The sequence below is a fragment of the Tinamus guttatus genome, unplaced genomic scaffold (genome assembly GCF_059628265.1).
Source record: "Tinamus guttatus ecotype Peru unplaced genomic scaffold, ASM5962826v1 Tinamus_guttatus_pri_ptg000366l, whole genome shotgun sequence".
NCBI lineage: Eukaryota > Metazoa > Chordata > Aves > Tinamiformes > Tinamidae > Tinamus > Tinamus guttatus.
Window position 1 is genome coordinate 1,755,532 of NW_028288900.1, and position 16,715 is coordinate 1,772,246.

At 35.1% G+C, this 16,715-nt stretch overlaps 1 protein-coding gene across 1 annotated transcript in view; it reads right to left on the reverse strand.

Annotated features, from left to right (window-relative positions):
- The window catches only part of NKAIN2 (sodium/potassium transporting ATPase interacting 2), a 275,617-nt gene extending 264,982 nt beyond the window's left edge, over positions 1–10,635 (reverse strand). The window contains exons 1-2 of the mRNA XM_088530309.1: positions 10,576–10,635; positions 9,225–9,362 (exon numbers count right to left, since the gene is read on the reverse strand). Coding sequence (XP_088386435.1) covers positions 9,225–9,362; positions 10,576–10,635 — 198 coding nt within the window. The remainder of the gene's footprint in view (positions 1–9,224; positions 9,363–10,575) is intronic.
- Between the last annotated feature and the right edge of the window lie 6,080 nt (positions 10,636–16,715).

The window sequence follows — 16,715 nt, forward strand, 5'->3', positions numbered from 1 at the left end:
CTGCTGCAGGAGCAACTGTGGGAAATAAAAAGAACTCCTATTACTCTAGATAGAGGAGTGTTTGGCACTGAACTATAGAGGTGGTCAGCTTGGATCAGTGAAAATATTTCTTATCTTTGCTTTATTTTTATTTATATCTAGCTAGTCAGTGCTATTGGGTATTTGAGAGAATTTTTATGCTTGCAATTGTAGTTTAAGTGACAGTAACAAAAAGCATGGATTTTCTCTCTAATCCCTTGCTCTGTATATGTTAACCACATCGTCAGCTAAGTTGTTCATTCTCCATGTTTTTCATAGTATTTCAACTACAAAGTGCCAATTAGACATTATTTTAACAGAAAGGGTTGCTTGTTTTAAGAAAAAAAAATCTGTAGAATAAAACCCACTTGTCATACTGACAAGCTGGAGGATCTATTCTAAAAAGAAAGAGAAAATGAAAATGTAGAGGAACTTCATATTTTGGAATCATTCCAGGGACGCTGTTAGTGAGCTCTCTGGTTTGAATTGGAACAAAATACCATATTCATTGTATGTTACTAGCAGTTCTACAGGGTGCTGTACTCCTCAACAAGGACTCCATGGAAAGCCATCTTTCTTTTCTCTTGGAGTGATGGGTGACAGACGTTCTGATTGGCATTTTTTTTTAGTGTGAATATCATTCATTGAAAGGAAATAAAGCCTTAAGAAAAGATGAATGTAGATGAATTCTGCACCAATTAAACCTATTATGAATGTCATAAATAGGGATTAAATTGCAAATGCCAGAAAACTTCATACACTGAACAGGCTCTGGATAAAATTACTGGAAATCGATGCTGTACTTCATTAGATTATGCAAATTATAATTCGTCATCTTCTAATACTCCAAACACATTAATTTAAAAAAGAGTATTAGCTAAGTATCTTTAAAAGGATTTATTATAACAGAAACTAAAATACGTTCTGAAAATAAATGAAAATCCATCTCAATCTGAAAGAAAACTCAAAACACATGATATTGAGGCAAACTGTCCTGGAATTTTCCAGGGTTCCTTTCAACATAGTTTCTGAAAACATTCCAGATGAATTTTCAGGATTCTGTGACCATAAGAACTTGATAGAAGAAGTCTCTCTCTCTCTCAAAAAAAAAAAAAAAAAAAAAAAAAAGTTACAGTTTCAAAATGTTCACTAAGGCCTTTTGGAGAGTGAGAGGTTCTTGCTCAATTATGCACAGCAAATCTCCACAGGTTTAATACAGCTTTTATCTGTAGAACTCTTTTCTGACAAAAAGGAACTTCCGAAAAAGTAATATCCTGGTCAAGAATTGCAGAAAACAAAGGGTTCAGGTTCTTAAATGGGATTGTTTTCTTTTTATATCCTGCCTAAATGTCTGATCATTTTTTTTTTCTCACTGTGCTCGCCTAGAGCTGGGATATCCACTGTCTGAGGATTCTTTAATCTTGAGAAAATATATGACGCTTTGTTAACAAGAAGTTGGGTCAGGTCTACTGATCAAGAAGAAAGTCCTTTTTCATTATTTCCCTTAGATTAATCGCTTTTTACCTTAGTACCTCATGCCTAAATATCTTCCAACAAAGAGAATAGATGAACGTAATCAAACTAGTCAGACAATCTTTACATCTTTGAAAAAAAAAAAGAATTATTTTTGTGGTATTTATTTTAAACGATATTAAAATTTTAAACCTCAGAGTCAAGAAAGATAGAAATTCCAGAGACACATATGGTGAGTTACCTTCTTTCATCTGATTTCACCTGGTCAAGATGGACACTGTACACTATATACAGAACGCTGTATACTATACAGAACGTGACTTTTACATTTTTACTCAATGATCAGACGAATCTCAGGGCTGAAAAATTTGGAAATCTCTTGCTAGTTATCAAAATACTCAAGATTTGACTGTCTGCTGATTTGACTATCCGATTTTGACTGTCTGCTTAGAAGTGCTTAGAGTAGCAGTCTGAGCTGATTAAGAGGTAAAACAGCAGACCATCTTGCTAAAGGTAGTATTTTATAGCCCACCAACAAACTAACAAATGAATATAAAGAAAAAAGGACTTTTCATCACTGAAATACTTAAGCTTTTCTTTGCTGCCACTCTGTACAAGACGCTACATGAAAGTGAGCATATTTCTTCATCCTTTGGTGTTACAGTGAAAATTCGGATTAGTCACACCGGTACAGCTATGCCACTGACCCACTATTGACTAACTTCTACTCCCCTTCCATTTATACCGCTGCTTAAATATAGATCCAGTTTCAAAAGCAAACTGCTGAGCCTATCCTTTTAAACATAAATGAAAGCACATTTAAATCCACAGCATACTAAAATCTAATCTTTTAACACAACAGCAGCAAAAAAAGTGGTCTATTAGATAGTGTATCTCCATGTGAATTGAAATCCCTTTCTGCAAATGTTATTTAAAGTCCAAAGGGCAGTCTTCTACCTACATCCCTACCAATTTTTTCACAGCATCTGCCAAAAGTGAGGAAAACTCTCAAATAAAATAGCAGATAGCAAAGTTTACAGAGGTCATTCTTATGGAGGTAGTATCCAGTAGTGAAAGGAGAGGATATAAAAAGATTCCCAAAGGCTACCCTCCTGTGACATTCAAATTCTTATCAGTAATCTTCCATGAGAGTCTTTAAGAGAAAAACTTGTAATAATATGTTCTCACTCCAGATATTTTTGAACATAGAGATGTTTCAGAAAACACTGACGAGATCTGCAGAGAGGATTACTCAAAAGGTAGACAGGACAAAGAATCTTTTTCAGCAAGGTGAAGTTAGACAAACAGCAAGTATCCCTGAACAAAAAAACTATTTAGTATAAACCTTGTAGCATACAGAATTTTAATAATCCTAATAATACTACATCCCTATGAAGTATTGCTATACCATAAAAGACCAGTGCTTCATTTAGCATTGATTTATCTGTCATAATTATTATGAAACCATCAAAGAAACTTGGAATTAATTTAGAGTTGAGGTGGATTGTCCAACTCTGTAATAATCTTAAATCGCGTTATCATTTGGAGCTTGACCCGGAGTGTCACAAAATATTTCTACAATACTCATTTTGCAAGTTTACTAATGTTCTTTTAAATTTTCTATTTTCAGTCTGTACCTTTTTTGTTTGTTTTCATACTTTTGGTCATACTCTTTGCTCTTCGATACTTTTACTTCCTCTTACATATTCTAAACTAAATTTTAATTTTCAGTGGGTTTCTATTTTATTTAACTTCATCAGTCACAAACTTTCACAAATGCGCTTACTTTGATCAACAGTTTCTACTAATCTGCCCAATGAGCATGTTGCTTCTACTTTGTCTCCTTTTCAATTTATGAATCTCTTTGCCTTCTACACTATAGCAAGATTTTATTCCCTCTTCTTAGCATGAGGAAGATTAGCAGAAAACCCTTGTTTCTTGGTATTTCATGAAGTCACTAATATTGTGGTCACTATTATCTAATGACTCAGAAATATTTTTTTTAACAAGTTTGTTTGACTTATTTTCAACTGAACTGACAGCAAAATTTGTGTGTGTCTACTTTTTAAGCAACGACTCAAGAATAAATTGTGCAACCACCGAGAAGCTGTTTTGTTAAAGGCTGACCTGACCTACCGTTTGTTCTATTTAGGTGCAAAGTTTCCCATAATGATTATTATGTGACACCCTATCATCCCCTTGATCTGGCATATTCTGTATCTTCTGAATCTTTTTGATCTTTCAGATCAAAAATGCAATGGTAGTTTACTTATATTCCTGCAGCTTGAAAGAACTGGATGAGTACCTTCACTGACTTTTTCTCCCAACTGTAAGAACTTCCTTATATACACTTGAGCTTCCCAAATAAAATAGGTATTTTGTCCCCCTTTTTTGAGGTAAAAATGGATTCTATAATACTTCATTAGTGGCATTTTTTTTCAGCTCCTTCAGTGGGTATATAGACATTTTAAGTACCTCAGACTTTTTAGCTATTCCTTAACTTTTAACTGACAAAGATTTTTCCTCTAATGTGAAAATATGATCACTGTGATCATATACTTCTTGGTTTAGATCAGGCCTGTAAGTAGCCAGCTACAAATCAATTGAATTGCCTCATGTTATTTTCATCCTAACTGAAATCAGTATATCCTGGAAATTTTACTGTGAGAGCTATTGAAGGATGGAAAATGTTTCCTACAAATACCTTTTCCAGTTTAAAGTGTATTTGCTTCAGTCAGGTTCAGCTTACTATCATGATTACATTCAATGGAGATTTTGGCAAATACAGTGTCAGAATATCCCAAGAAACAATCACTCTGCTGCTTCAATTGGAAATAGTTGCAGAAAATACATTCTGTATTTTCTAACTTTTTTGCACCAGGAATGTAAGTTTAAGAGGCTGGTCTTAGAAAAATGAATCTATATCTGATTATTTATATAGCTAATGATTGTATTTCTTAATTCAGTTTTAAAATTAACATAAATCTGTGTTGAATATTGCCAATAGTGTATTCAATAACTGAAAACATTGAAAATTGCAAAGATACAAACTGCAGAACATACATTCACACTTATTATTTTCCATGGCACACTCCTGAATCAAGAAACAAACTGAGGAAAATCATTATGTGTCTTTGAACAGTATGTTAGCAAATAAAAATCTTGCCAGTGCTACACTTGAAACAGAATCAGTATCCTGATTCACAGTCTCCTGGGACAGACAACAGCAAAGCTGCTACTATATGTTCAGGATCCATATTTGCTTAATTGCCCTTATGGTATTATTGGGACTTAACTCAAAATTATTACACAGAAGATCATTACTTACATCCACAAAGTAACATTTGCTCAAAAAGAGTTCTAGAGTACCTAAGCATGACTACTTGCCTTCTTCTATATCTCTACATTTTAGTTGCAATGTAATAAACCACGTATGCAGAATTTAGGTAAAGTGTTGAATAATTTGTCTTAGTATAGAGACAAAAGTACATCCTGAGACACCTTTATAGGCAATACTCTCAGCTAGGAATCTGACTTCATGGACCACAAGAGCTTTGTGCCTTACAGGTTGTCCTGAATCTATAATGGCCATTCCATTTCATCCTCCTTTTTAATAAACAGATTTTTATTATTATTATTTTTGGGAACAGTTTGAAATCAGAGAAGTATTTTTTTTAAATAATAATAATTCCTGTACTGTACAGCTTGGCTACTGTTCTTGGCTTTACACATTTCTAAGCCATGGCTGATGTTGTTTGATAAAATTCTGATATTGACATAAGACAGATGAAATACTGCACACTTTTATACATTGCTTTGAATGCTTTGAATTTAAAAACATAGAAGATACTAAATTGCAACATGCAATTGAAATACTTCAATACAGTCTTCATGATTTCAGGGCTACTTATCATATATAGCATTAAGCAGATCCCACTAGGGCTGTCGAGGCCATTGGCAATTTCTAGTCTCAAAAAAGGCATAGATTAACTCATCTGTACTCTCTGGGGCCTAATGGTTTGGCAGACTAATGATGCTGCAAGACTCTCAGACATAAGGTAATTGCCTCTTTCTCTTTTTTTAATATATATCAGCAATTATGTGTTAAGTAATGTACCAGTAATAATCTATCCTTTTCTCCCAGACTTAATGTGTCCAGGTATTATCCTGTACAAGATTCTCTTTGCTCTTAAAGGTTGCAGATTTGCTTTATGTCAAATTGACATCCTTATTCTTTTCAGCTAATATATTGCATTCTGTAGTAGGCCCATATGAGTCCCTACTATGTTCACTATTAGACATTTTTTACCCTAATGTGTCAGAGGAAACACTATAGCAGAATATATTAATTTGAGGGAAAATATTAATAACATGTTGTTGTTCACTCCATAATTTTGCTTTATGTGCAGCAAAAGTCTGCTTTAAGAGTACAATGCATGGGCGCTTATAAGAAAAATCTTTGTCACAGTGCAGTCTCTCACTATCACAGTCTGAAGAAAAACTAATCCTCTTCTGGATTAAAACCTTCTCTCTTATGTATTGGATCTTCACTTTATGCTCAAGGCTGGAAAACTTGATAATTCTTCAAGGTAGACGCTTTTTTGCTTTAAACTTTTCCTTTGTCTATAAGGTTGCCTAGTAGAACCTACAAAGCTACACAAAGATTCTCCCTTTCTTGAAACAAAATACAGAAGAGGAAAATACAACAGGTCCAAAAGATTCAAATAAGCAAACGAAATTATAGACATTTATGTCGCAGACATGACTTTCTTCAAGTTTCATAGACATGACTTCCACATATTTTTTTCTATCTGTTTATGTCACTGCCTATATCCATTAGACATTCCTTTATCTTCTTGCCATAGCAATTAAGAAAATAAGTATTTAATTTTAAGTGTCATCTCTGTTGCATCTGACTATCCCAGTGAGGCTTGATTTTTCTGTTGGATTCCACTGCTGGCCAAAGATAGTGCTAGCCAAATTCAGTTTATGTTTATTATCTTTTGAAGAAGTTTTGTCTATCCAGTTACTCATTGCCACCCTCCTAGCAGATGGTTTGCCAGCTTAGTCACTGATTATTGGTTTGTTGATCATTGGTTTAAGTTTGCAAGCAGAAATGAGTAGATGTTCTTTCAGAAGTTTTGTTAATATTAATCCCTCTTGAGATATTAAACTTCATCCTCTGTCCACCTCACTCATGTGTATCATATATTTTAAAATATTTTCCAAGGCCTAAAGCAACACATTTGCCTTTTCCGCACCACCTATTACTACTACTGCCTTAGATTCCCTGTAACTTTTCAGAGTTCAAGGACACTCATTCACTTGTGGTTTCCCATCTGTCTAAAACTGATTTCCTCTCCTCCCTGAGCCACTGCATCATTTCTTTAAAACTCACCTTAAAACCTCCCTGCTCTCTTTAACCTGTGATTCACTATCCCTGGAAAACATTTTTGTGATATCCTTTATGAAGCATGGACTATAAAGATGAAATTTATTGTAGTCTTGTTGAAACTTCCTCCTATCCTGAAGAAGTAATGTGACTAAGGATTAAGGATCCTACAGGGTCCACTCAAAATAGCTTGACCCTTGCAGAAACACTTGAAGTCTGAGTCTTTACATCCACTCATCTGTAAACCTCGTAACTACATCCTTGTAGGCTTATAGGCTATGGTCTTAACATTTTCTTTTGCCTTAGAACTTACTACTTAACTACTTACTGATATCAGACAACATCATTGAGTTTTGTTAGGTTTCATCAGGATGCCTATTCTGGATTCATCAAATTTGAAAAAGAAAAACTTGTGGTTCCTTTTGTCTTCCTCCAATGATTAGTACCATTTCCCACATCCTGACTTCAGACATTCTCCAAAAAGAATGGTGGAGGGAGGATGAAAATTTTGTCACCTTTTTTCTTATCTAATTATTCTGTTATAGATAGGATTTTGTTTATTACAAAATCTTAGTAATACCAACAATCCCACCCTAGATCAGTTATAACCAATTCAACAAAAAGGTGCAGGGAGGCAAATTCACAGAGCCAGATGGGCTACATGGGGCGGGTGAGGGGGAGCTCTAAGAAAAGATATGTGTGAAATTAGTAGGATGGTGTGGTACAAATGGCACCATCCAGAAAACTCATGTGAACAGTGCCTATTTACGGTTAGTATTCCTCCTCATTCACGATGCACTCATCATTGTAGCACATAATTTTCTGTACTTCTATTGCAAAGGCCATTTAAATCTAGCTCTTTTGCTTAGCTCATTTAAGCATTTTATGATCAATTTCCTTAGAATGGTCTTCTACTCTCTAAAAACCATAGTAAAAAACAGCTTTTAATAGTCTTGAATTTGAAAACACAGGTAATTCTAATAGATGACAAGACATTATATAAAATATATTTAAAACTACTTTTTTATTTTTTTTTTAACTGGTACTAGCTTGATTTTTTTTTAAATGTTCAAGACTTTTGTAGTGATCACAACACTAGAAATGAAAGAAGCAAATTCACATTCACATGACTCTGAGAGTTCAGACTTAAAGGAAATGCTCCAAATATTTAAAACTTGAAATAATTTTGCAATAGATTTTTAAATTATTTGTGTGTGCACAAACACACAATACATGTGAGCACAGATTTTCTACATACAGAAGATCAGAGCAATAGAAACACAGACACAAATATTGATGTATTACCATTAACACCATACTACCAGACTATGTATGGTGCCGCAAAGGTACAAGGGAAACGTTTATATCTCCCAAGTGATTATTTGATGTGAGAGGATACACTGTGCAGACTTTGCAGAAGTGGGTATGGATTTAGTGGAATTGATTCATTACTCTTTGACATGAAGAAATGATGGTGCATGGGTCAACTTTTGGACTGCTCTCTATGTTTAAGGAGTCTACAGACTTTACCTGAATTAGCAGTCAATACTAATGAAAATATTACTATAGAAATCAATTTCTAATAAAAGGGGTTCTGAACAATGGCTTTGAGATTTAATTGCTATTCTTTCTTTTTAGTCTATTAAGTCTTAGTTAAACAACCAAAAAACTCAGAGCATAAATCCAGACTTTCATTTACACCATATAATACTAAGGGGTACAGCAGTTCTGAATCTGTGGATGAGAGGCAGTTGAATTTTGAAAAGAAATATAAAAATACAAAGATCCATATATAAATCCTTATTTTTATTCTGAGGCTGTCAGTCTGTAACTATCATAACCCCATTTCTTACCATACGCCTATATTTCATTTTTAACTCAGACCATAATTTCCTGGATTGAGGAAGAAATGCTTTCTTGTTCATAACAAAGCACTCTACCAACACTGGTTAATAACAGTAATGAATAAGTAAAAAATATTATGGATCTGTTGGGAAGGCTCAGTGTATCTAAGTTATGGTAAGCATTCATTATAGCTCTAACTCTCTGTCATTGAGAAATCTGTAATTCTTTAAAATTACTTCACATCTTTAAAATGCACATTTTGTTTCACTGTTGTGAAACAGTTTATGAGCATACTGATTTCTGACTGTTGTAGATTGTTACCATTTAATTACTGAAGGTGCCCCAAAAGCATAATAAGTGGATATAAAATATGTAAAGAAGTATCTTAAAACAAAATATGATTTCTATTTCATTCATAAGCAAAAGAGTAAAGAGCTTAGAAATCTTTTCTTTCCCTCCATGCCCACCAAAATAAATAAATAAAGTGAATACTCACTCCTGTTATGTATCGAGGTCTATACTGGATGGTTCCAAATAAGCCAAGTATGACTATAATAATGTGTATAAAATTTGCCAGGATGGGTGCCCACTGATAACCGAGGAAGTCAAATATCTGTCTCTCAAGCACAGAAACCTATGATTAAAAAGCAAAAGAATAAAAAGATTAGAACAGACGGGAAGACATCTATTAGGGCATTTCCCCAACCCATGCCTAAAGTAGTTGAGTTTATATATATATATATATATATATATATATATATATATATATATTTCAGTCAGCAATAGAATGATATGAGTTTGCAATGTTTCACTTTTGTTTTAATGAAAGCAGCATTTCCCACTGACCGTTTACTGAGTTATATTCATTTACCTAAAATATTCATGTGGTCAATTCTACCAAGACAGTAAATTCTATTCACTAAAATGCCATTCTTGCAGCAGGAGAAACACAAATCATTTTGTTATATATACCAACCAATCCTGTAACCTCCTACTGCTGAAAATAAGTGCTCGACTTATGACAGACATCTCTCCAGCTACTTTGCTTCCATCCACAAACTCCAGCCTACTCCTGTCTATCTGCTTCCATTAATTTCTCCTCCTCTTGACTTTTCCCTCTACCCCAGCTATTCTGTCAGCAGGCTTTTAGCTTTATCCAAATGCATAGTACTTTTTGAGCTTGTTCTGCTGAGAATGAGTCCAGTTTGCCTCCTCACACTGCTGCAAACAACATCCCAAGTGTAAGTTATTATCCAAGGCTAAAGATACTTCATTCTTAGATGTGAATTATGGTACAATCTTGGGCTATGGAAGAGTAATTTCAAGAAAGACTGTTCCAAGCAGATTAGAATATATATAAAGACTGTTCCAAGCAGAATACATATATTTCTAATAGTGTCAGCAGAAATCATTTCAGAACTGAAACAGTAGATTTCCCTTAACTGATACTCAGCTACTATATCAAAATGCAGTAACCAACACATAGGCAGAATGACATTTCCTAGCTCATACTAATATTAAGGGGAAGATTAGAAGGCGATGCAAGAGGTGAAGTTAAGCAGAAAGGACAAGGAGTTTCTTTGTATTCCAATAACAATTTCACTAACTGGAACTGTGAGCAAATGAGTTTCATGAAAACACATAATAGCAATAATAATAATAATAACACAGAAAAGAAAGAGAAAGCAGGCTGTTTCTATATAAAGTATCATTAAACAACAGATGACTATTTACTTGGTTTATATTACACAGCAGATCTATTAAATAGGTCTATCTCTCACAGATTTCTTTATTCATTTAGAAGTTAACACCTCCTCTGGAGATCAAGTACTAAATGGATAACTAACCACATGTTCACCACGCAACATAGCTATGACAGAATTTTTCAACTTCATGCAGCAGTCCATTGTCAGATCAATTATTTCTTTTTGCATTTAACTAAGAATGTTTGCCATTAAAAAGCAGCCTGCACTTGCACCATCATTGCAATTGCAAATCAAGAGTGTTAATAATACTGTACTTACTGGCATATGTTGCACTTTAAGATAAGGATTCTCAAAATAACCCTAAGGAAGTTTGTCAGCCATATCCTATTGACTTTCAGACAGATTGGAAATTTAGAGTTTCATGTCAACCACTAAATTCTCTCTACAAAAAAAGATAGCTTTTATACAATATAGTCAGCTCAGGCTTGGTATTTTGCCTAGCCTTTCATTTAACAGATTTATTGACACAGAGATCCTTGTCCTACATCACCCAGGATCTTAATGAATTTATTTGTGATATCATGTACTTTAGGAAAGCAACATTATAGAGGAATTTCCCAAGTCGCAAGACATAATACTGTAACTGCAACAATGGCGTGAAGAAAGGGTTGAAATGCTAAGCTTTATTCTGGGTTTCAAGTCTCCCTACAATTCTAATATTATTGTTAAAAATATCTCCTTAACTATTAACATAACCATTTATATTTAAAAAAAAAAAGTGACATAGGCAGTGTCATATAGGTCTGTGTGAAGTCTTTTACAGGTATCAGCAAAATACCTGCTACGTGTAAACTGCTGTTAAACACATGCCAAAAGCAGAATTCTCACTCGGACCTCTTATTTTCATTAACCAAGCAATGAGTAAATGAAAACAGTAAAGCAGTAGCAGAGTCTAGACTGTACAAGCCTCTGCTGTTTTAACAGTAGGAATGCCATAAGCAAAAATGCAAGTGATGAGGCAAATCATTCAAACAGTAGGAAATTATGCAGCTGAGTGTGCCAGCTATAGAGGAAAATTGCAGTATGGTAGTTAATTATATAAAAAAGTAGGAAATATACTATTCCTGCTGCAACTTTAGGCTAAAATGAAATGGTAGTGTCATGCATCAAGTTTGCTTTTGTTTTACTTCCGTTAGCGTGCAGTTCAATAGTTCCCTCAAAACTTGTTTATGAGGCTGTGGTGAATAAACGGGTATTCTTTGTGAAATCTTCACCTCCTACATGTTCATGTTCCTACTGCCAGCGATTGCTTCAGTACTGCATGATGACTCCCCCAGACTCTGTGGATGTGTCAAAATGGGGGACCAGGCAGAGGGGACGAACAGAGCACCCTGTCTGCCCACATTTATAATGTCTTGCTGAAAGAAAGCAGCAAGGCAGACGGGAAAATCTGCCATGCAGAACAAGGAGATAAGTCTGTGCCACCTCCATCCCCCTGAGTCGACCTCACGCTTGCCATAGGCAGAGTTGCTCTTAGACGTGCTGCTGTCATCCAAAGGCATCAGCGGTGAGCAGGGCCGGCCGAGTACGCGAAATGGCAGCGTTCTGGTAGGCTGCACAGAGATGAAATGCTGCTGAAATGCAGCCACTGTTCCTTAGAAGATCAGACTCCTGCCGCAAGGTGCTTCACAGATTTATCAAATGGAGAATATAGGGCAGAACTAGATCTTTATTCCCACTTCCTGGGGAGATGAAGGTGGAGAGGAAAAACACCCACAAAAACAATATAGACTTACTACATTTTGTCACTCAAAAAAAAAAAAAAATCTCATTCGGTCTATCTCTATGTTTCCAAAGAGGGAAAAGCAAAAAGTAGGACAAAGTACTGACAAAAATCTATTAAAAACAGTATTATGTGCTTTCCTCCTCTTCCACAGATGCCAGACTCACAAGGGATTTCCTTACATAGCTATAGAAAATGAAGACTTGCTGTTAAAAGATTTTTTTCCCTTTACTTTAGAAACTTAATTTTCTGTTAAACCACAGTTCTTTCTCCAAATGAGAATCACCAGCTGCAAATATTTAATGATACTTCAACCACATTACAAAGAAAAAGGAAAGGACTGACAAAGAAATATTCTTATTTGAAGATTAGGAATAGGTAGAGAAATGTTCATTTTCTCTCTTCCTCTTCTGGAAACCAGAACTTAAAATGAGGAAAAGAAACATGAAAAATGGATGCTCTGAATGGGAAAGTAGACCATGAGAAGACAAAAAGAATTGTCTTAATTCAGGTAAACGTTAATAAAGCAGTCAAGTATAAGACAATCCTATGATTCCAAAATACAGCATTGTGGAGTCTCAGTTCCTTATTCTAGAAAATAAACATCCACCTCATTGGATTCCTAGTAAATAAAATACAATATAGAGATTATTTTATCCAGCCACTGAAAAAATTATAGAAAGGGTAAGTGTAACGACAGTGAAATGTTTTCCTACTGCATAGTTTTTTCAGGCTTCTGCTAAACATTTTAAAAATAAATACAAAATAAAATCAGCCTGTATGCTGTCCAGTTGGAATAGCACAAGTTATTTCCAGATTCTTGTCAGAGGTGGGCTGTTAATAGGTTAACAGTGTTACTGACCTTGAGGGATCTAAGAATTGAATTTCCACAGCATAAAGAAAACCATTTTCAGACAATTCTTAAAGTATATGATTGGACTAAAATTTCAGACAGGAACCACAGAGGAGAAACCAGTCAAAAGATGATTTATAACACAAACTCCAAAATGGAATATGACAAAGTGCCTTTCCTCAGAAAGCTTCCTGGGATGAAACTCAATGAAGACTAGCTCACAATAAAACAGAATCAAAACTTTGCATCAATATAAATTAAACTGCATGTAGGAGCACACACACCCCCCCACACAATTTGCTCTATATCTATATGGTTCTTTAAATTTAGGACATACAGTCAAAACTCACGGCCATTTTAGACATGCTGTCAGCAAACCTGGTGGATGTTACCATATGAGGCAAGAAAGGGCAAGAAAACGGCATCTGCCACTTGACTTCTAAACCTACAGCATCAAAACTGCCAAGAAACCATCCAAATAACCTGCTGAAAGCATCTCAGAGTGGCTAAGGAGAGGCACGTGCTCTGGCCTGCTGATTCGGGGAAGACACAAGGCGGGTACGGGATCACATCAAATGATCCTGCACCCATGGGGTCACATTCAAATGATGAACTCGCCAGCTAAGGCATGTCACTAGGCTTTCTGCCCACCCTAGATGGGGAAAAGAGTGTGAAATTACAGCAAAGGAGGTCTAAGCAACAGTGCTCCTGCTCACGACTGGTGCAGGCTGAGCCTGAGCTGCAGAAATTAAGCTCTAATCAGTAACTCATTAGGTCCCCTTAGCTAAGTCACGCTGCATCAGGTGTGCACAGCTTCTAATCAGCGGCTTGTGTTTTTAAGTTTTTTTTTCATGACTTTTTAACTGCTTGGTTCTATGGCAGTGCAGCTGGACAGAAAAAAAATAATAAAAAAGACTTGTAAATATAAAGATGTCTGGGGACTATGGCTTATGAAAGGATGCTGATGCTTAAGGCTATCTGTATCACACACCCCAGCTGACCCTCCCTCAACGTATCATCATTCTGAGGCAGATTCCATATATTTACACCATTTCTTATATATGTTTATCTAAATTTTCATCAAAATTGCCAATACCAATTACCTCTAAAAGATAGAGGGCCCAGTTATACACAACCTTCACAACCATTACCCACCTGAAAAACAGAATTAATAATAACATTTTAAAAGTCAAATCAATGCAATATATACATACGCATATTGTGCGTATTTATGTGTGGAGGAAGTCCTTTACTGAAAGACAGAAGGAGAAAGAAAAAAAATGATTTAAACACTTTTTTTGTAGGGAGAAGGACAAAAGTAAAATAAAATTCTGAGGAGAGCTATGGACACAGTGGTGTTCTCACCACATCCAATAAAAACCCACCACAGGTACAGGAAACGCAAAAAACCAAAGGTTTAATTTCCTCTTGTCTATCAGCTCCTTAAAGGAATCACAAGCATAATACTAAACCCCTGTCCTCAATCCCTTTGATGCTGCTGAGGGAACAAATAGGTCTTCACTGCACTTGGCGAAAGGGTAATCACAGTTTTTAAAAATTATATATGTGACCACATCTCTGCATCATGTTGTGTACATGTGGATTTCTACTGTGACCTACTGAGGAAAACAGGGCTATCCATGAGTACAGAGAATTTTCTAAATCTCAGCTGCCGCCTTCTCTGACTGAATATAGTAATAATAAAAACCTGGTAAATACCAGCTTTCTATAGAGAGTTTTCAGTTAGGCAGTAATGAGAAGCAGAATTGTTATATAAATAACAACTCAGTTATTATTACTCGTGACATGAAAAGAAGGAAGAATCTAGCCAAGGCTGAGTTTGTGAAAGTGGCAATTGGTTATAAATAAAAATGATTTACTGTACAGTGAAAAACCTTTAGGATATTATGTTCATGATTTAAAGATATTTAGACTCCACCATACATATATGGGTACCCAATGCCTCTAACAATAACGAAATCAAAACCCTGTCTTCAAAGGGCTTCCCTGAAAAAGCTAACCTCAGTGTGAGCAGTTGGAAATAGAAAAAGGAGGAAGTGGTGCCAAAATTCTTGACCAACAAGTTTTATTCTTGCAAAGATTTGTGTCTCTGCACAAATTTCAAAACACCGATATCCATGAAAGAGAAAAATGATGGGAAAAATGGAAAAAATCTCTAATTTTATGCTTTAATTTTACATTGTTTTTCCAAATGACTTTAGTATAATCTTATAGGAATCATATTGCTTGAATGATTGTTAAAAATGTACTTAAATAACAGTGCTTTTGTACATTCAAGTAGGACATGTAAAATTTGAAACCTGAGGCAAATATTGGAGTTCATGGGAACACTATATGTAGTTACACAGAATTTATAGAGCTAATTATATCTCTACCATCTACATTTTTTATTATGATTGTACAAAACTAAATACACCTTTGATAATAATGTTAAACAGAAGGAAAATAGGATACACGAAACATAGTAGCTTTCAATACTATTATAACAAGGAAGAGTGTTTTAGCTCATTCATTTGCTTTCAGAACAAAGCTTTATACATAAGCTTATTGTAAGTAAAGACTTGGTCCCATGACTTGCTTGCTTGAATAGGTTGGGAGGTCTTAAATTCATGGTATAATTTAGAATAGAAATCTAAACAGCATCTTAAATCAATTTTGTGTGTTTGTGTATGTACGTGTGTGTGTGTTTTAGAACTACATAGTTTTTTGCTTCCCAGCTGGCACACTGTAACAAGACTTAAATATATATCAGAACCACATCGTTTTGCATGCCTGAAAGAAAATTTGGAAAGTCAATCATGTGTAAATTGTGTTTTATGTTAATATATCATAAAGCTAATATTTCAAGTAGAGAATTAATTTAAGGAATAATAACTTAGAGGTGCTATTCTAAAGAGAATTAATCCCTATACAGTATTTGATTTCCTGTTCATGAACACTTGTAATAACAATCCGTGCATGATTTTAATAATTTTACACCCCAGCAATAACAGGAATATAAAGATTGAATGTGCAGAAAAGTAGTTCAGACTCAAACTAATAAAGCAGGTCAAGGTGCAAATTCCACTTCTACCTTAAGAAAAAGATGATGCTGCAACACAAAATACTCAGCTGGCATGTCCAAGTTTGAAGTGTAATATGCGTTTAATAAAACCAGCACAGGTATTTTGGTAGAGCCACTAAAAAGCCATATGCACTGGTTAAAAAATAGAGAAAAAAAATGTTAACAAAACATTAATCATAGAGGATAGAATATATAAGAACAGTTTAAAAGACTTGCTCAGCTGTGCTGTAAAGAGAACTGATTGCAGACTTCAGTCCTTCCATCTGTGCTGGTGATTTTTATTTTTAGGTGGCCAGATTTCCAGAATTGATGTGTGCAAGTCTACAGCATGGTGGCAGAGATAAGAGGGTTGCCTCTTTCTAGTGCACTTCTGAAACCAGAGAGTAGGGGCAGACCCAGATGCTAAGCTCTGCCTATGCAGCTCAGGCTTTGAGGGGTATAGCAACATACAGCCTGCCCCAGCTAAGCCACCGTGCTGAAATTTAACTGTTGGGATTTACAGATGCATGCATATGATGGAGTTATGGATTAACAAAGCCACTTGAATACATTGGGAACAT